Raw genomic sequence first — 11,695 nt, forward strand, 5'->3', positions numbered from 1 at the left:
CCATCGGCCCCTACCGGACCCAGTTTTTTTTTACATCCCTTGCCACGGGCCGGGACCTGAATCGTCATACGATAATTTCTCGAGCCAACACGCCCACCTACACGGCGCCGCAAAAAAAAGAACAAAAGCCACAACAAGGGATTGATTTGACGCACTTCGAATACACCCTACTAGACATATCACACAACCGCTCACAATCCCCATCACCCGCCAAATCCACCACCGCAACAGAGCAGCACCAGCACCAGCGGTGTCCCACCATCCAACATGAAGGTCATCCCCAAAGAAGTGGAGCAGGAGCACTACGGCGTAGTCGTGCGCGGCGGCATCATCGGCGGCACGGCGGGCCTCGCGGTCGGGCTAGCGGGCGTGGTGCTCGGCGCGCGGCGGTACCCGGCGGTCCGGCAGCTGACGCTCCCCTTCCGGTCGTTCCTCGTCTCGTCCGCCGGCACGTTCGGCGCCATGGTGGTGGCGGAGCGGTACAGCATCAACTACCAGCGGTCGCACGACGCCATGAACAACTACCTGGAGGAGGCGCACCGGGTCGAGGCCGAGGCGCGCCGCGCCCAGCGCACCGAGGCCCAGCGCTTCATGGACTGGGGCCGCGAGAACCGCTACAGCATTGTCTTTGTCAGCTGGGCCGCCTCCATGGGCATCGCCATGGCGATCGTCGGCCGCAGCAAGTACCTGACAGGCAGCCAGAAGCTGGTCCAGGCGCGTATGTACGCTCAGGGACTCACGCTGGCCGTGCTGATTGCCACGGCTGCGTTTGAGACCGCCGACGCCAAATCGGGCAAGGGCCGGTGGGAGACTGTTATGGTCGTCGACCCCGATGACCCGACACACCAGATTGAGAAGAAGATCCACAAGGAGGAGTACGAGGGCCAGGACCTCTGGAAGCGTACGTTGTTTCCAACCCTCCCTCCCCCCAACCCGCCTGCTCCATTTGCCAAGCTCAAGACATAAGACTAACCTGATGCACAGAAATGGTTGCTTCCGAGGAGAAACGACTAGGGGAGCAGCAGAAGAAGCAGCGGGACACCGCGGGCAAGGCTTAAGCAAAGGCTTCGGGTAGCCCACGTTGAATCGGAACCTTTGCCGAGACATCTCGGCTCCACGAAATGTCGCCACGGCTGGCAGCTCGTCCATGAGTAATCCCTCCTCTTGTGCATCGGACGGCGTTCGGGTTAAGTTAGCGGGCGCATTGTTTCCTACAGACTGTACTGTACCGGCGGCTGGAGTTTTTTATTTCTTATGTTGTTCTTGGTGTCTGACTGTCCGGGGTTGGCGGGGGCTGGATATGGATGAGCGCTGTTGTGTACAAAAGGGGTCTGTGTTGTCGAAGGGGCGAGCACGGTGTGCCCCAGGGATTTAAAACAACAAATGATATACAACCAAGACAAGCGACATAAACCGTCGAGTTTTCTTTAACCAACCGCTTCATCATTCATCATAAGACTGTCGTGATTCATGGAACGCTTTTGGCATAGCAACCAACTGTACACGAAAAGCCACCTTGATATCAGTCTCCTTTTACTACCCAAGCCGCGCGACGCCATGCCACGCTTGTATCAGTCAATGCTTGCCTCCCCCACCTGGAACCTTCTCCGATATCCAAATTGCTAAAAGTCAACAACAACAACCGATATAGAAACTATTCAAAACCGCAGCTTACGCGCATGAGTATGACCAAAATAGATGGACCCCGATTCACACCTCGATCTTAAAGTGGCTGATTTGCGAGTAGTATGCGTGCACAGCCAGCTCAAGAGACCACACGTCACCAAACACTTCGCTGCCGTCAAAGCCGCCAATCATCAACAAACGGCTATCGTACAACACGGTACCGTGGTAGCCGCGGCCGCTGGGGGGTAGCCCGTAGACCTTCCGCCTGTCCCAGGTCATGGTGACGAGGTTCAGCAGCAGGACGTCGTTGGAGTACTCGTTCCCGTCATGGCCGCCGATCACGAAGAGGTACGACCCGACAATGGTCGCCGTGTGCGACAGCCGCCGGTGGGTGACGGGCACGTTGACCGACCGCCAGGTGTGTATATCGACATCATAAACCCACACGTCATTGAAGCACTCCCCACCGTCGGAACCGCCGTAGATGATCAGCTTGCTGCCGACCATGTTGGCCGTGTGGTAGCCCCGCGCCTTCGGGCGGAGGTCCTTGCCGGTGATGGGCGACCGCCCGTCGGCCGAGGACGGGCTCGAGATGAGCTTCCACGACATCTTGTTCATGTCGCTCACGTCCAGCCGCCAGATATCATTGAGCGCCCGCACGCCGTCCCCGCCCCCAAAGACATATATGCCATTTTTATACAGACACGCCGTGTGCGCCCGGCGCTTGGACGGCACCTTGTCGCCGAGGATGCGCGGGCGCGACCAGCGGAGATTGACGGTATCCAACACATACACATCATTGTAGTAAGCCGGCCCGTCGCCACCGCCAAAGACGACGAGCTTCTTCCCGACGGCCGTAGCGGTCATGGCGCGCAGGGGCACGGGGACGTCGCCCACGACGTGCGGGGCGGACCAGTAGAAGGCGTCGGCGTCGAGCACGTAGAGCTCGTTGAAGCAGGCGCGCGCGTCGCAGCCGCCAAACACAAACACGTTGGACCCCACGGGCGTCGCCGTGTGTGCCCGCAGCGCCGTGTGCGGCGACCCCGACGTCGCGCACCGGCTCCAGTACATGCCCGACGCCGGCGCCGCCGGCACGTCCACCGCCGTCTTGGGGTCCGCCAGTACAGGGAAGGCTGTGTATGTTTCCGCCCCCTTCGCCGGTGCGCCCCGCCCCGTGCCTACCCGGCTTACGGCCCCCGGCGCCGCGGTAGCGCCGTTCCCCGCTGCTGCTCCCGCGACCCCTGGCCGGCCTGCGATGGCTGACGTGGAGCGCAGCGCTGGTGGTCGGCGTGGGGCCTCCTTGCTGCTGCCTGCATCTTCGTTTTCGGCAATGGCTGGTGGCCGGTTTATAGTGGGCGTTGGTTGTCTTGTAGAGGCTGCGGAGAAGGAGGCCGCCGAGAGGGGGAGCGACGGCGTTATCCCGGCCGAAGAGACGGGTGTGATTGCTGCAGCGGACGATTGCGAGCGCTGGCGCAGGGTGAGGTCGGCGGGCCTGTTGCGGCGGTCCTGGCTCTTGGATGAGAGATGGCCGGGTGTGTGCGATCGTAGTATCGGGGGCGCCCTGTCTTGGGCTTCGGCATCGTATAACTCCGAGGGTGGCGGGCGCGAGTCTGTGGGCGACACCGGGGCTATCCTTTGCGACCGTACGATCTTGATGTTCTGCGGTGGTTGCGGCAGCCCCTCGTGCCCGTCTGCTCTGGCCTGATCAGCCATCGTGTGGACGAATGATCATGTCCTCCTAAACATGCACCTCTCGCAGAGACTGTTCAGAGGGCTCAAACGGCGGCGTGGCGAGGCCCGTCAGTGGTTAGGGGCGAGCGGGACCGAGTAGGTGAATGTCGATTGCTCTAGGGCCGATCGGAAAGGAGGGCGTTGAGATAGTGTAGGGTATATTTAGGCGCAATTCGTGCAATCGAGTATCTGTAGTGAATGTTGATGATCCCCCGAACTGGGACATGAAGGCCAGTCAGCCTTGGACGGGAGTTGAAGGTGAAATTGGAAGCAACGCTCGGGTGGGTTCTGGATGTAACAGCCGGTGAGCCCTGAATGGCGCTGTTGCTTTGGAAGCTCACCCCCTGTCACAGCTGTTTCTCAGCCCAGCAACCCTGCTCTACCCGCGTGCCGTGGCTGCCCCGTCACACACTGAGTGTAACTCCCACACCGCTTGCAACTTGGAAGATGTCGGCATCTGCCATCTTCCAACCTTCGCCTGTCCACTTGGTACTGTACCTATGTACACAGTAGTGCAGTCCCCAGGCGTGCAGAACCCTGGAGACTCAGGAAGCCACCACGCTGCAAGATGACATCTTCTTTGGTGACATTCAAGTTCCTTCCACCATACCTCATCTCCTGTACCTGTCCTGTCATCCATGTAGGGAGCTAAACCCCGCATCTAGAACTCAGACAGCGCCAGCAGAATTCGGCCAAGATCGGCAGTAGCAGTTGATCACAGTCCCGAAAATAGTTCAACGACCCCCAGGAACATGCCGCCGGTGTGTTCGTTGGCCGCTTCGGCATCAAAATTGGAGTGGGACGGGATCCCTGTGTTCTTACACTATTTCTAGGTACCCATTGTTATCAAACGGCGGCGGGCTTGTTCAGGTAGTGCAGTTGGGGTCTCTTCAAATCAATCTCATCGCACTTCCCACAGCAGAACCTCTTGGGCCCTGACTCGCCCTGACTCGGCAGGAGCAAACCCCCCCACTACCTACCTAGGCTCTAGGTTAGCCATCCGATCGCTGTGAGACCCCGCTGTGGGGCCAATTGGCGCTCCGATAACTTCGGATTCAATTCTGTAAAATGTCGTCGAATTGAAACACAGCGTGGCTCTTTCAACAAACATTCAACCAGCACGAATATCACCCCGGGTTTTTGCAACCACACTCAACAAATATGGAGCCACAAGATAGAATAAAACGACCCCAGGAAGAAGCCAATGGCTCCCCAATTGGTGATGACAATGGGTCCAATAGTGAACCTGCATCTAAGAAAATAAAACTTGACAGCCCATCACCAGCGGACTCCAGGGCCAAGGGTGTCGCCCCGATTAAGGCAGAGTAAATTGATCTTTGTCTATCCTGAGACATCTCAGCTGCTAACCAACTAACCAGATATCTCATATTTCCACCCGGCCAAAAAGGGAGGCCTGCCCAAACCGAAGCCGAAGCCGATGACGACGATGCCGCCGAGGGGCGGACAGCTCCGACACCACAAGAAACGCAACAAGCCCCCCAAAAGGACGGGAAACGGAAGAATCAAAGGGGCCAGAATAAGGAAAGGGAGTTTGGCACCTTCTCCGACGCTCAGCGCTTATGCAACACAATCGCCTGGACCCCCGAGTTCTCGCCGCGCCCTTGCAAGCACGGCGATCGCTGCAATGCCCTCCACGACCTCCGCAAGTACCTAAAAGAAGGCCGCCGTCCTGATATCACCACCTTTGGGGGGAAGTGCCCGGTTTGGGAGAAGTACGGCAAGTGCCCGTCCGGTTGGCGCTGTCTGTTCGTCCACAGCCACATGGACGAGATCAAGCACGACGACGGTCGGTCGGAACTAGTTCTAGTGGGCGACGCTAGCAAGGCACCGGAAGGCGGGGAGGAGGCAGCCGGCGAGATCAAGCCCGGCGTGGTCAATATGGTGCCGGTCGGCATCAAATATGACCTCTCCAAGAAGAGGATTCCTCTAGAGAAGTCGGAGCAATACCTGGCCTGGTTGGCTAAGGACACCAAACATCTTGCCAAACATTATCAGAAGCACAAGGACGACGAGACCAATCCGAATGATTACAGGGCACAGTACGTCGAGCCTCCGTTCAAGCCGTCAGAGAAGCGGAGGCTTTACTTTGGACGGGAGACGCCTGTCCTTGCGCCCCTAACCACGCAGGGAAATCTCCCTTTCCGCCGTCTCTGCGTCGAACTCGGGGCTCAAGTGACATACTCTGAAATGGCCCTGGGGCTTCCCTTGCTACAGGGGCTAAAGGCAGACTGGACGCTGATGAGAGCTCACGAGAGCGAAATCGTGCCGCCCCGTTTCAACCCGAGCGGCCCTATCGTCCAAGGCTACGACAACTCCAAAGACCTCAAATTCGGCGCCCAGATCGCAGCCAATGCCCCATGGGTTGCTGTGAAGGCCACTGAGGCCCTATCTCAGCTTCTACCGCATCTTCGTCTAGTCGATCTGAACTGCGGCTGTCCGGTGGATGCCGTGTTCAAATCTGGGTCGGGATCCGCCCTTCTGGATTCACATTCAAAGCTGGAGAGGATGATCAGGGGTATGAATGCGGTATCGGGAGACGTGCCGATCACGGCAAAGATCAGAATGGGCTCCAGGGACGGCAAACTCACAGCCCAGAAGCTCGTTGAGCGTCTAGCTCTCGGCAGCGAGGACCTGCGCGATATGATCGGCGCGCCCGGATGCGCAGCCGTCACCCTGCACGGCCGGACAAGGCTGCAGCGGTATACCAGGGCCGCCGACTGGGGTTACATCGCCGAGTGCGCGGCGCTGATCAAGCAATTCAACGAGAAGAGTAATGACCTCGCCGACACGATCCGAGAGGCGGACGAGAACACGTTACCTAACGGCGGGAAGATGTACTTCCTAGGCAACGGCGACTGTTACTCGCACGTCGAATACTTTGACCACGTCGATAACGCCAAGGTTGATAGTGTCATGATTGGGCGCGGCGCCCTCGTCAAGCCTTGGGTCTTTGAGGAGATCGAAAAGGGCCAGTACCTAGACAAGTCCAGCTCGGAGCGGTTGACGTACATCGAGAAGTTTGTCCGGTATGGTATGGAAGCCTGGGGCTCGGACGAGCTCGGCCTCAACTACACGCGCCGGTTCCTCCTCGAGTTTCTCAGCTTCTTCTGCCGCTACGTGCCCATCGGCCTGCTAGAACGGCTGCCGCCGAACCTCAACGAGCGGCCGCCTGCTTACCGCGGGCGCGACGATCTCGAGACGCTGTTTGCGAGCAAGAACTACAAGGACTGGATCAAGATCAGGTAAGCGTTTCTCCTATGTGGGAAGGAGTGTGGTGAACAGTGAGCTGACGAGGACGCAGTGAGATGTTCCTTGGCCCAGCTCCACCCGGGTTCAAGTTCCAGCCAAAACACAAGTCAAACAGCTACGAGATTGAGGCCGAAGGTTGAAAGTATGGCGGTGGAACAAATATATAGCGGTAGAAGAGACAAGGCCTCTGGCGTCCGACGAGGGTATTAGGGGCTGTGTATGGTGAAGAAATAGCGTGGAATTCAACATAGCGTGTAATAAGCGCCGTGTTAGGTCACCTCTAAATACAAGAGAGCGCCGTCGTCCGATCAATGGATGGGGGAGGTCCGATGACCGGTACTGACAATGACTTCACCTTGGACTAGCGACCAACTTGGAGAAGTGACTTGCTTGATCTTGATTTCAAGTATGTAATTGGTCTAGGAAACCTTCAGTTGCCCTAAGACTTGGTGCCCGCACCTTACCGTAGTTCCGTTGACAGTAACCTGCCTCTACTCACTTTCGGCTCCGTTTGTTCTAGGGATGAGTAGCTAGCGGCAAACAACTAGTTCGTCCCTTCACCAGCATCCTTGCCTGCCGTGTGCCGCCACAATAACGCCCCAAGACAATTCCGGCCTGGATCTCTTTTTCCGGACATGAAACTCTCGTCTGAATGTTTGCCACCTGACAATCAGGCTCCGCCACCTGCGAACAAACGCATGGCCCTTTGTTGTTGTAACTACCCCATACGTCATCTGGGGACTAAGTTCCACACCCCACTTCACCTCCGACCGTGAGAACCAAAGTCCACAAAACACCAAAAAATCACCAGGTTCTTCTTCAGATATCGTCAAATTTCAAGAATCCGTAAACATGCCGCCTACTGAGCTTCCCGAGTCGGGTAACCCGCTGTAAGTTTCTGCGTGCAATTAGCTGCGTTCTCGATCATCAGCTTCATTCATGAAGTGGTTCGAGACCGGCCCCATCCTCAATCCACACCGATCGCAAATCAAGAGTTGAATGCGCCGGGACGGAAACATCACATATTATACGACTTACGATATCACAATGTTGCTGAGCTTTGGGCACCTATGCTGACACCACTTCTCATACAGCGTTTTCTTCGACATTACAATCGGTGGTATGGAACTACCCCTCCCGTCCACTCCCTCTGAGAACGCAACTTGCTCACAATTCCACCCTAGGCGAGCCTCTTGGCCGTATCACTTTTGAGCTTTTCAAGGATGTCGTGCCCAAGACGGCTGAGAACTTCCGCCAGTTCTGCACGGGCGAGAGCAAGAGCAACGTCGGCCGTCCCCAGGGCTACAAGGGCTCCAAGTTCCACCGCATTGTAAGCTACCTAGTACCCACCAAGAGAGCGGAGCACAGAGTCAAAGTCAACCGATAACTAACACCTTGCCTAGATCCCCAAGTTCATGTGCCAGGGCGGCGACTTCCTCAACGGTGACGGCACCGGGTCGACCTGCATCTACGGCACCAAGGCGTTCGCCGACGAGAACTTCAACCTGAAGCACGAGCAGCCCGGTCTGCTCTCCATGGCCGTGAGTTGCCGCCCCCTCCCTCCCCTCCCTCCCCTCCCCCCCCCCCCCCCCCCCCCCCAGCCATAGTGTTGTGACACTGAGTGTAAACCAACTAACCAACCTCCCCAAAAAAACAGAACGCGGGCCCCAACACGAACGGGTCGCAGTTCTTCATCACGACGGTGCCGACGCCGTACCTGGACGGCAAGCACGTGGTGTTCGGCCGCGTCAAGGACGGCATGGACGTGGTCCATAAGATGGAGGCCACCAAGACGGGCTACAAGGGCAAGGACGTGCCCAACCTGGACGTGGTCATCGCCGAGTGCGGCGAGCTGTAGTGCCCCGGGCCGCCGCGGGCGGGCGTACCGGCTTGGGTTGCGGGTTGGTTGAGTGATACCAGGCCTGGGAGGGCTTTCTATTCTGCGCGGTGAATTTACTTACATGCGTGAATGGGATACACCAACTGGAGGGATGGTGATCGGTAACTGCTGGCGTGGCGTTCACGAGCGGATTTGCGCGTTGACTTTAGGAACACGAAAGCCTTGCTTGGTATTCTTTTTGACAGCGAATCGTGTGCATTGCTCATCCGTCTAAATCTATCAAAACTATTAAAACAAATACCGACGCCAGCGCAACCCAGTCCCGCCTGTTACAACAAGCAGATCCATGAAGCGCGCCGACAGGGGAACCGAAGAATTCGAATACCAGATCCGCGAAAGCAAAGCAAACTGAAATACCGCCGCCAACCAAACGAGTGTAAGAACAAAAGAAAAGCCAGAAATAAAAGGAACGGGTATCCCATGTTTGTCATTCGAAAAACCGTGCCGTCCAGCCCCCAGCCGGTACCCAACCCAATGAAGGGGAGAAATTTGCCACCATACCATGCCATGCACCGCCAGCCCGAATCTAAACCCATTTGACGGAAAGAAAGGCATCATCAACTCATCATCTACCTCATACACCACATCACATCATGATTGTCGATCGATATCGCACATCTGAGGAAAGAGAAAGTTAGAAAGTCGTGCTAGAAAGAAAACAAGATAAAAAAAACCATTCGAATGTATTCAAACCAAGAAAAAGAAGAGCCTTATTATAATACTTACGCGTAAACCCCCCCAAAAACAAAAGAAAATGGCCCTTTCACTTTTTAAAAACGGCGGCGCCTCATGTGCACGCCCCTCCTCATCTTGGGCGCCGGGGTCTTCTGGGCATTGGACTTGGTGACGGTGATGGTAGTCATGCCCTCGGGGACGGTGGAGGTGAGGGTGACAACGACGTCGTCGTCGGCGGCAGCGTCTCCGCCGGCAGAGTCCCCACTCTTGCCGCCGCCGCTTCCAGGGGCAGGGGTAGCGGCGGGGATCTTACCGCCGCCTGGGGCGTTCTGAGCCTCAAGGATGGACTTGGGCAAGGGGAACTGGGTGGGCTTCTGGCCGACGAGAACGCCGAAGGGGATGTTCTTGGGGTCGGCGGTGGCGCTGGGCACGTCGAAGCCGGCCTGGGGTACCTTGACGAGGAAGGGCTCGGCCATCTGGGAGGCGATACCGCGGGCGGTGGCGGGCTGGTCGGTCGCGAAGTTGGCGTTGGTGTCGGGCTTGGAGCTCTCGCAGGTCGGGCCCTTGACCTCGCCGAGGCTGTCGTCGCAGGCTTCGACGACCTTGAAGTCGACCACGCCTGTGTAGAGCTCGGGCGTGAGCACCGAGTCGGCGCCGTACTCGGCCGGGGGCACGGCGACACCCTGTTCCTTCATCGAGGACCAGTCCCAGACCCAGATGACGGTGTAGACCTTGCCGACGGCGGCGTCACTGGGGATCTGGATATCATTCTGGCAAAGAAGAGAGTCGGCCTTGCTGATGAATTCCTTGCGGTAGCCGACGATGCCCTCAAAGTCACCGTCCGAGGGGAGGACCTCGTGGCACTGCCCGTCGTCGTAGTTCCTCGTCGCGATGAGCTTGCCCTTGCCGTTTCCGCCCTTGCCATCCGAGGTCCACTTCAGATGCACGTCCATGAGGTTTACGTTGGAGAGATCGTTCTCGTTGGTTCCGTAAAGGTAGACGGTGCCGCGGTTGATTGGCTTTTCAGGGTTTGACTTGTCGGCGCGGCTGACGTGGCCGTTCTCGCGGTACTTGATTGCGACAAAGTCGCCCTGGGCGACCGACAGCATCGGGAACTGGTCGCTGTAGCTTGCGTCGTTCAAGGGCCCCTGAGCATCTCTTACGATCTTGTGGTCGGGCTTGATGACCTTCTCGCCGCCATTTGGTGGAATCAAGAAGTCTCCCGTGCCGGTCTCGATGTGGGCTCTATCGGCGCCGGGCTTCCCAATTTCTTTGCCGTTGGGCGCGAGGCGGATGGTTTGCTCGGGCCATGAGTGGGCTATCGCCGTCCCGGAGAGGGCGGCAAGCAGCCATACGGCCACGGTGCGGTCCAAGAATGTTAGTTTCATGTTAGTTTGTTGATGTGACTAAATGTTGGTATATAAAAATCCCACGAGTTGCGGGGAGAAGTTGACGTCGAATATGACGGGAATGTGTTGTTGTTGTTGTTTTTTTTGTCGTCGAGTCCCGGTTTAAATCCTGCAGGAAATGGCGGTTTTTTGTTCAAGAATTCAAGAATGAAATTTGGTCAAGAATCGAAGACAGGCTACCTCACGGCCAGCGTTAATACTGTTCGTGCCAGCACGAACAATACCGGTCAGGACAGGTGTGCGTTGAATAGCAGTCGGGTGTGGCGGTTGTTGGCTTCCGGGTATTGTGAGGCGGTTTTGAATAGTAGGTTCAACGCACACAAAGAATGCCGAACAATGCTTTGTTGAATGACAAGTCTCTGGGTAGGCGAGTCAAACAAAGGTTGGTTGATTCGAGGGGGGAATCGGTTTCGCTTCGTTAACAACACGCGATGGGTTGTTGGCGGTGGGTTGTATTGCTGGTAGTGTCTCGTTACGGAATCGAGCACAGCACACAAAAGATGACAGAGAGTGGTCGATTCGTAAAGAAAAGGTGGAATGAAGGCCAAGGAACCTGAAGAAGAAAAGTTGCCAAGATGGCGGCGGCAGCGGTAAATATCCTGTCCAAGGGCGTTGCACAGAGATCGGAGTGGGATAGAAGTCGGCCGGGCGGGTGTGGCATCGGAGGGCCCTGAAACCTCGTGGGCTGTTCAGACCAGGAGGACCGGGAGATCAGTTTTCCAAAAGTCCGGGTCGGTGACATCGGAGAAGGGAGAATCGGCTGATCTCATGTGAAGACGGAGAGGATCTGAGAAAACACAAGATCGGGCTGGCGCCGGGCGAGGGCTAAGGTCTGGAGAGGGCCTGGAGAGGGTCTGGAGCAAGAGGGCACCTGGTCTAGGTAGGGTCTATGGGTCTAGTCTTGAGTGTAGAGGAGGCTGAGAGGCTAAGAGGGCTAAGGAGGAGAGACCCCGGGGACTGACCTGTTGATGGGTGCTGGGCATCCTACTCGGAGACTCGCCTAGGCCCAGGGTTTTAGGTTGCAACGGAAAGTAGCAGGCGCTCTCCAATACCGTCGGCTACGGCAAGGGCAAGGGCAAGGACA

General features: G+C 57.1%; 6 protein-coding genes across 6 annotated transcripts; 3 read left to right on the forward strand and 3 right to left on the reverse strand.

Moving 5' to 3' along the window:
• Window positions 1-23: 23 nt before the first annotated feature.
• Window positions 24-1,431, forward strand: F5144DRAFT_557732 (uncharacterized protein). Its single transcript, XM_066788041.1, has 2 exons — window positions 24-901; window positions 985-1,431. The coding sequence occupies exons 1-2, from the start codon at window positions 268-270 to the stop codon at window positions 1,056-1,058; spliced, it is 708 nt and encodes a 235-aa protein (XP_066649190.1). The 5' UTR covers window positions 24-267; the 3' UTR covers window positions 1,059-1,431.
• F5144DRAFT_557752 (uncharacterized protein) lies at window positions 1,432-3,823 on the reverse strand. Its single transcript, XM_066788042.1, has one exon. It carries the CDS (start codon window positions 3,337-3,339, stop codon window positions 1,711-1,713), a length of 1,629 nt encoding a protein of 542 aa, XP_066649191.1. The 5' UTR covers window positions 3,340-3,823; the 3' UTR covers window positions 1,432-1,710.
• Window positions 3,824-4,331: 508 nt separating this feature from the next.
• On the forward strand, window positions 4,332-7,240 carry F5144DRAFT_66312 (tRNA-dihydrouridine(47) synthase [NAD(P)(+)]). Its single transcript, XM_066793311.1, has 3 exons — window positions 4,332-4,682; window positions 4,737-6,620; window positions 6,680-7,240. Exons 1-3 carry the CDS (start codon window positions 4,519-4,521, stop codon window positions 6,765-6,767), a joined length of 2,136 nt encoding a protein of 711 aa, XP_066649192.1. The 5' UTR covers window positions 4,332-4,518; the 3' UTR covers window positions 6,768-7,240.
• Window positions 6,993-8,765, forward strand: F5144DRAFT_557758 (cyclophilin-like domain-containing protein). The gene is made up of 5 exons (XM_066788043.1): window positions 6,993-7,517; window positions 7,722-7,747; window positions 7,812-7,957; window positions 8,031-8,168; window positions 8,285-8,765. Exons 1-5 carry the CDS (start codon window positions 7,480-7,482, stop codon window positions 8,483-8,485), a joined length of 549 nt encoding a protein of 182 aa, XP_066649193.1. The 5' UTR covers window positions 6,993-7,479; the 3' UTR covers window positions 8,486-8,765.
• On the reverse strand, window positions 8,579-9,164 carry F5144DRAFT_66276 (uncharacterized protein). The gene has a single exon (XM_066793310.1). The coding sequence runs from the start codon at window positions 9,083-9,085 to the stop codon at window positions 8,756-8,758; it is 330 nt and encodes a 109-aa protein (XP_066649194.1). The 5' UTR covers window positions 9,086-9,164; the 3' UTR covers window positions 8,579-8,755.
• Window positions 9,159-10,837, reverse strand: F5144DRAFT_66351 (uncharacterized protein). Its single transcript, XM_066793312.1, has one exon. It carries the CDS (start codon window positions 10,588-10,590, stop codon window positions 9,298-9,300), a length of 1,293 nt encoding a protein of 430 aa, XP_066649195.1. The 5' UTR covers window positions 10,591-10,837; the 3' UTR covers window positions 9,159-9,297.
• Between the last annotated feature and the right edge of the window lie 858 nt (window positions 10,838-11,695).

Source organism: Chaetomium tenue (genome assembly GCF_020726465.1).
Source record: "Chaetomium tenue strain MPI-SDFR-AT-0079 chromosome Unknown F5144scaffold_1, whole genome shotgun sequence".
Classification (NCBI taxonomy): domain Eukaryota; kingdom Fungi; phylum Ascomycota; class Sordariomycetes; order Sordariales; family Chaetomiaceae; genus Chaetomium; species Chaetomium tenue.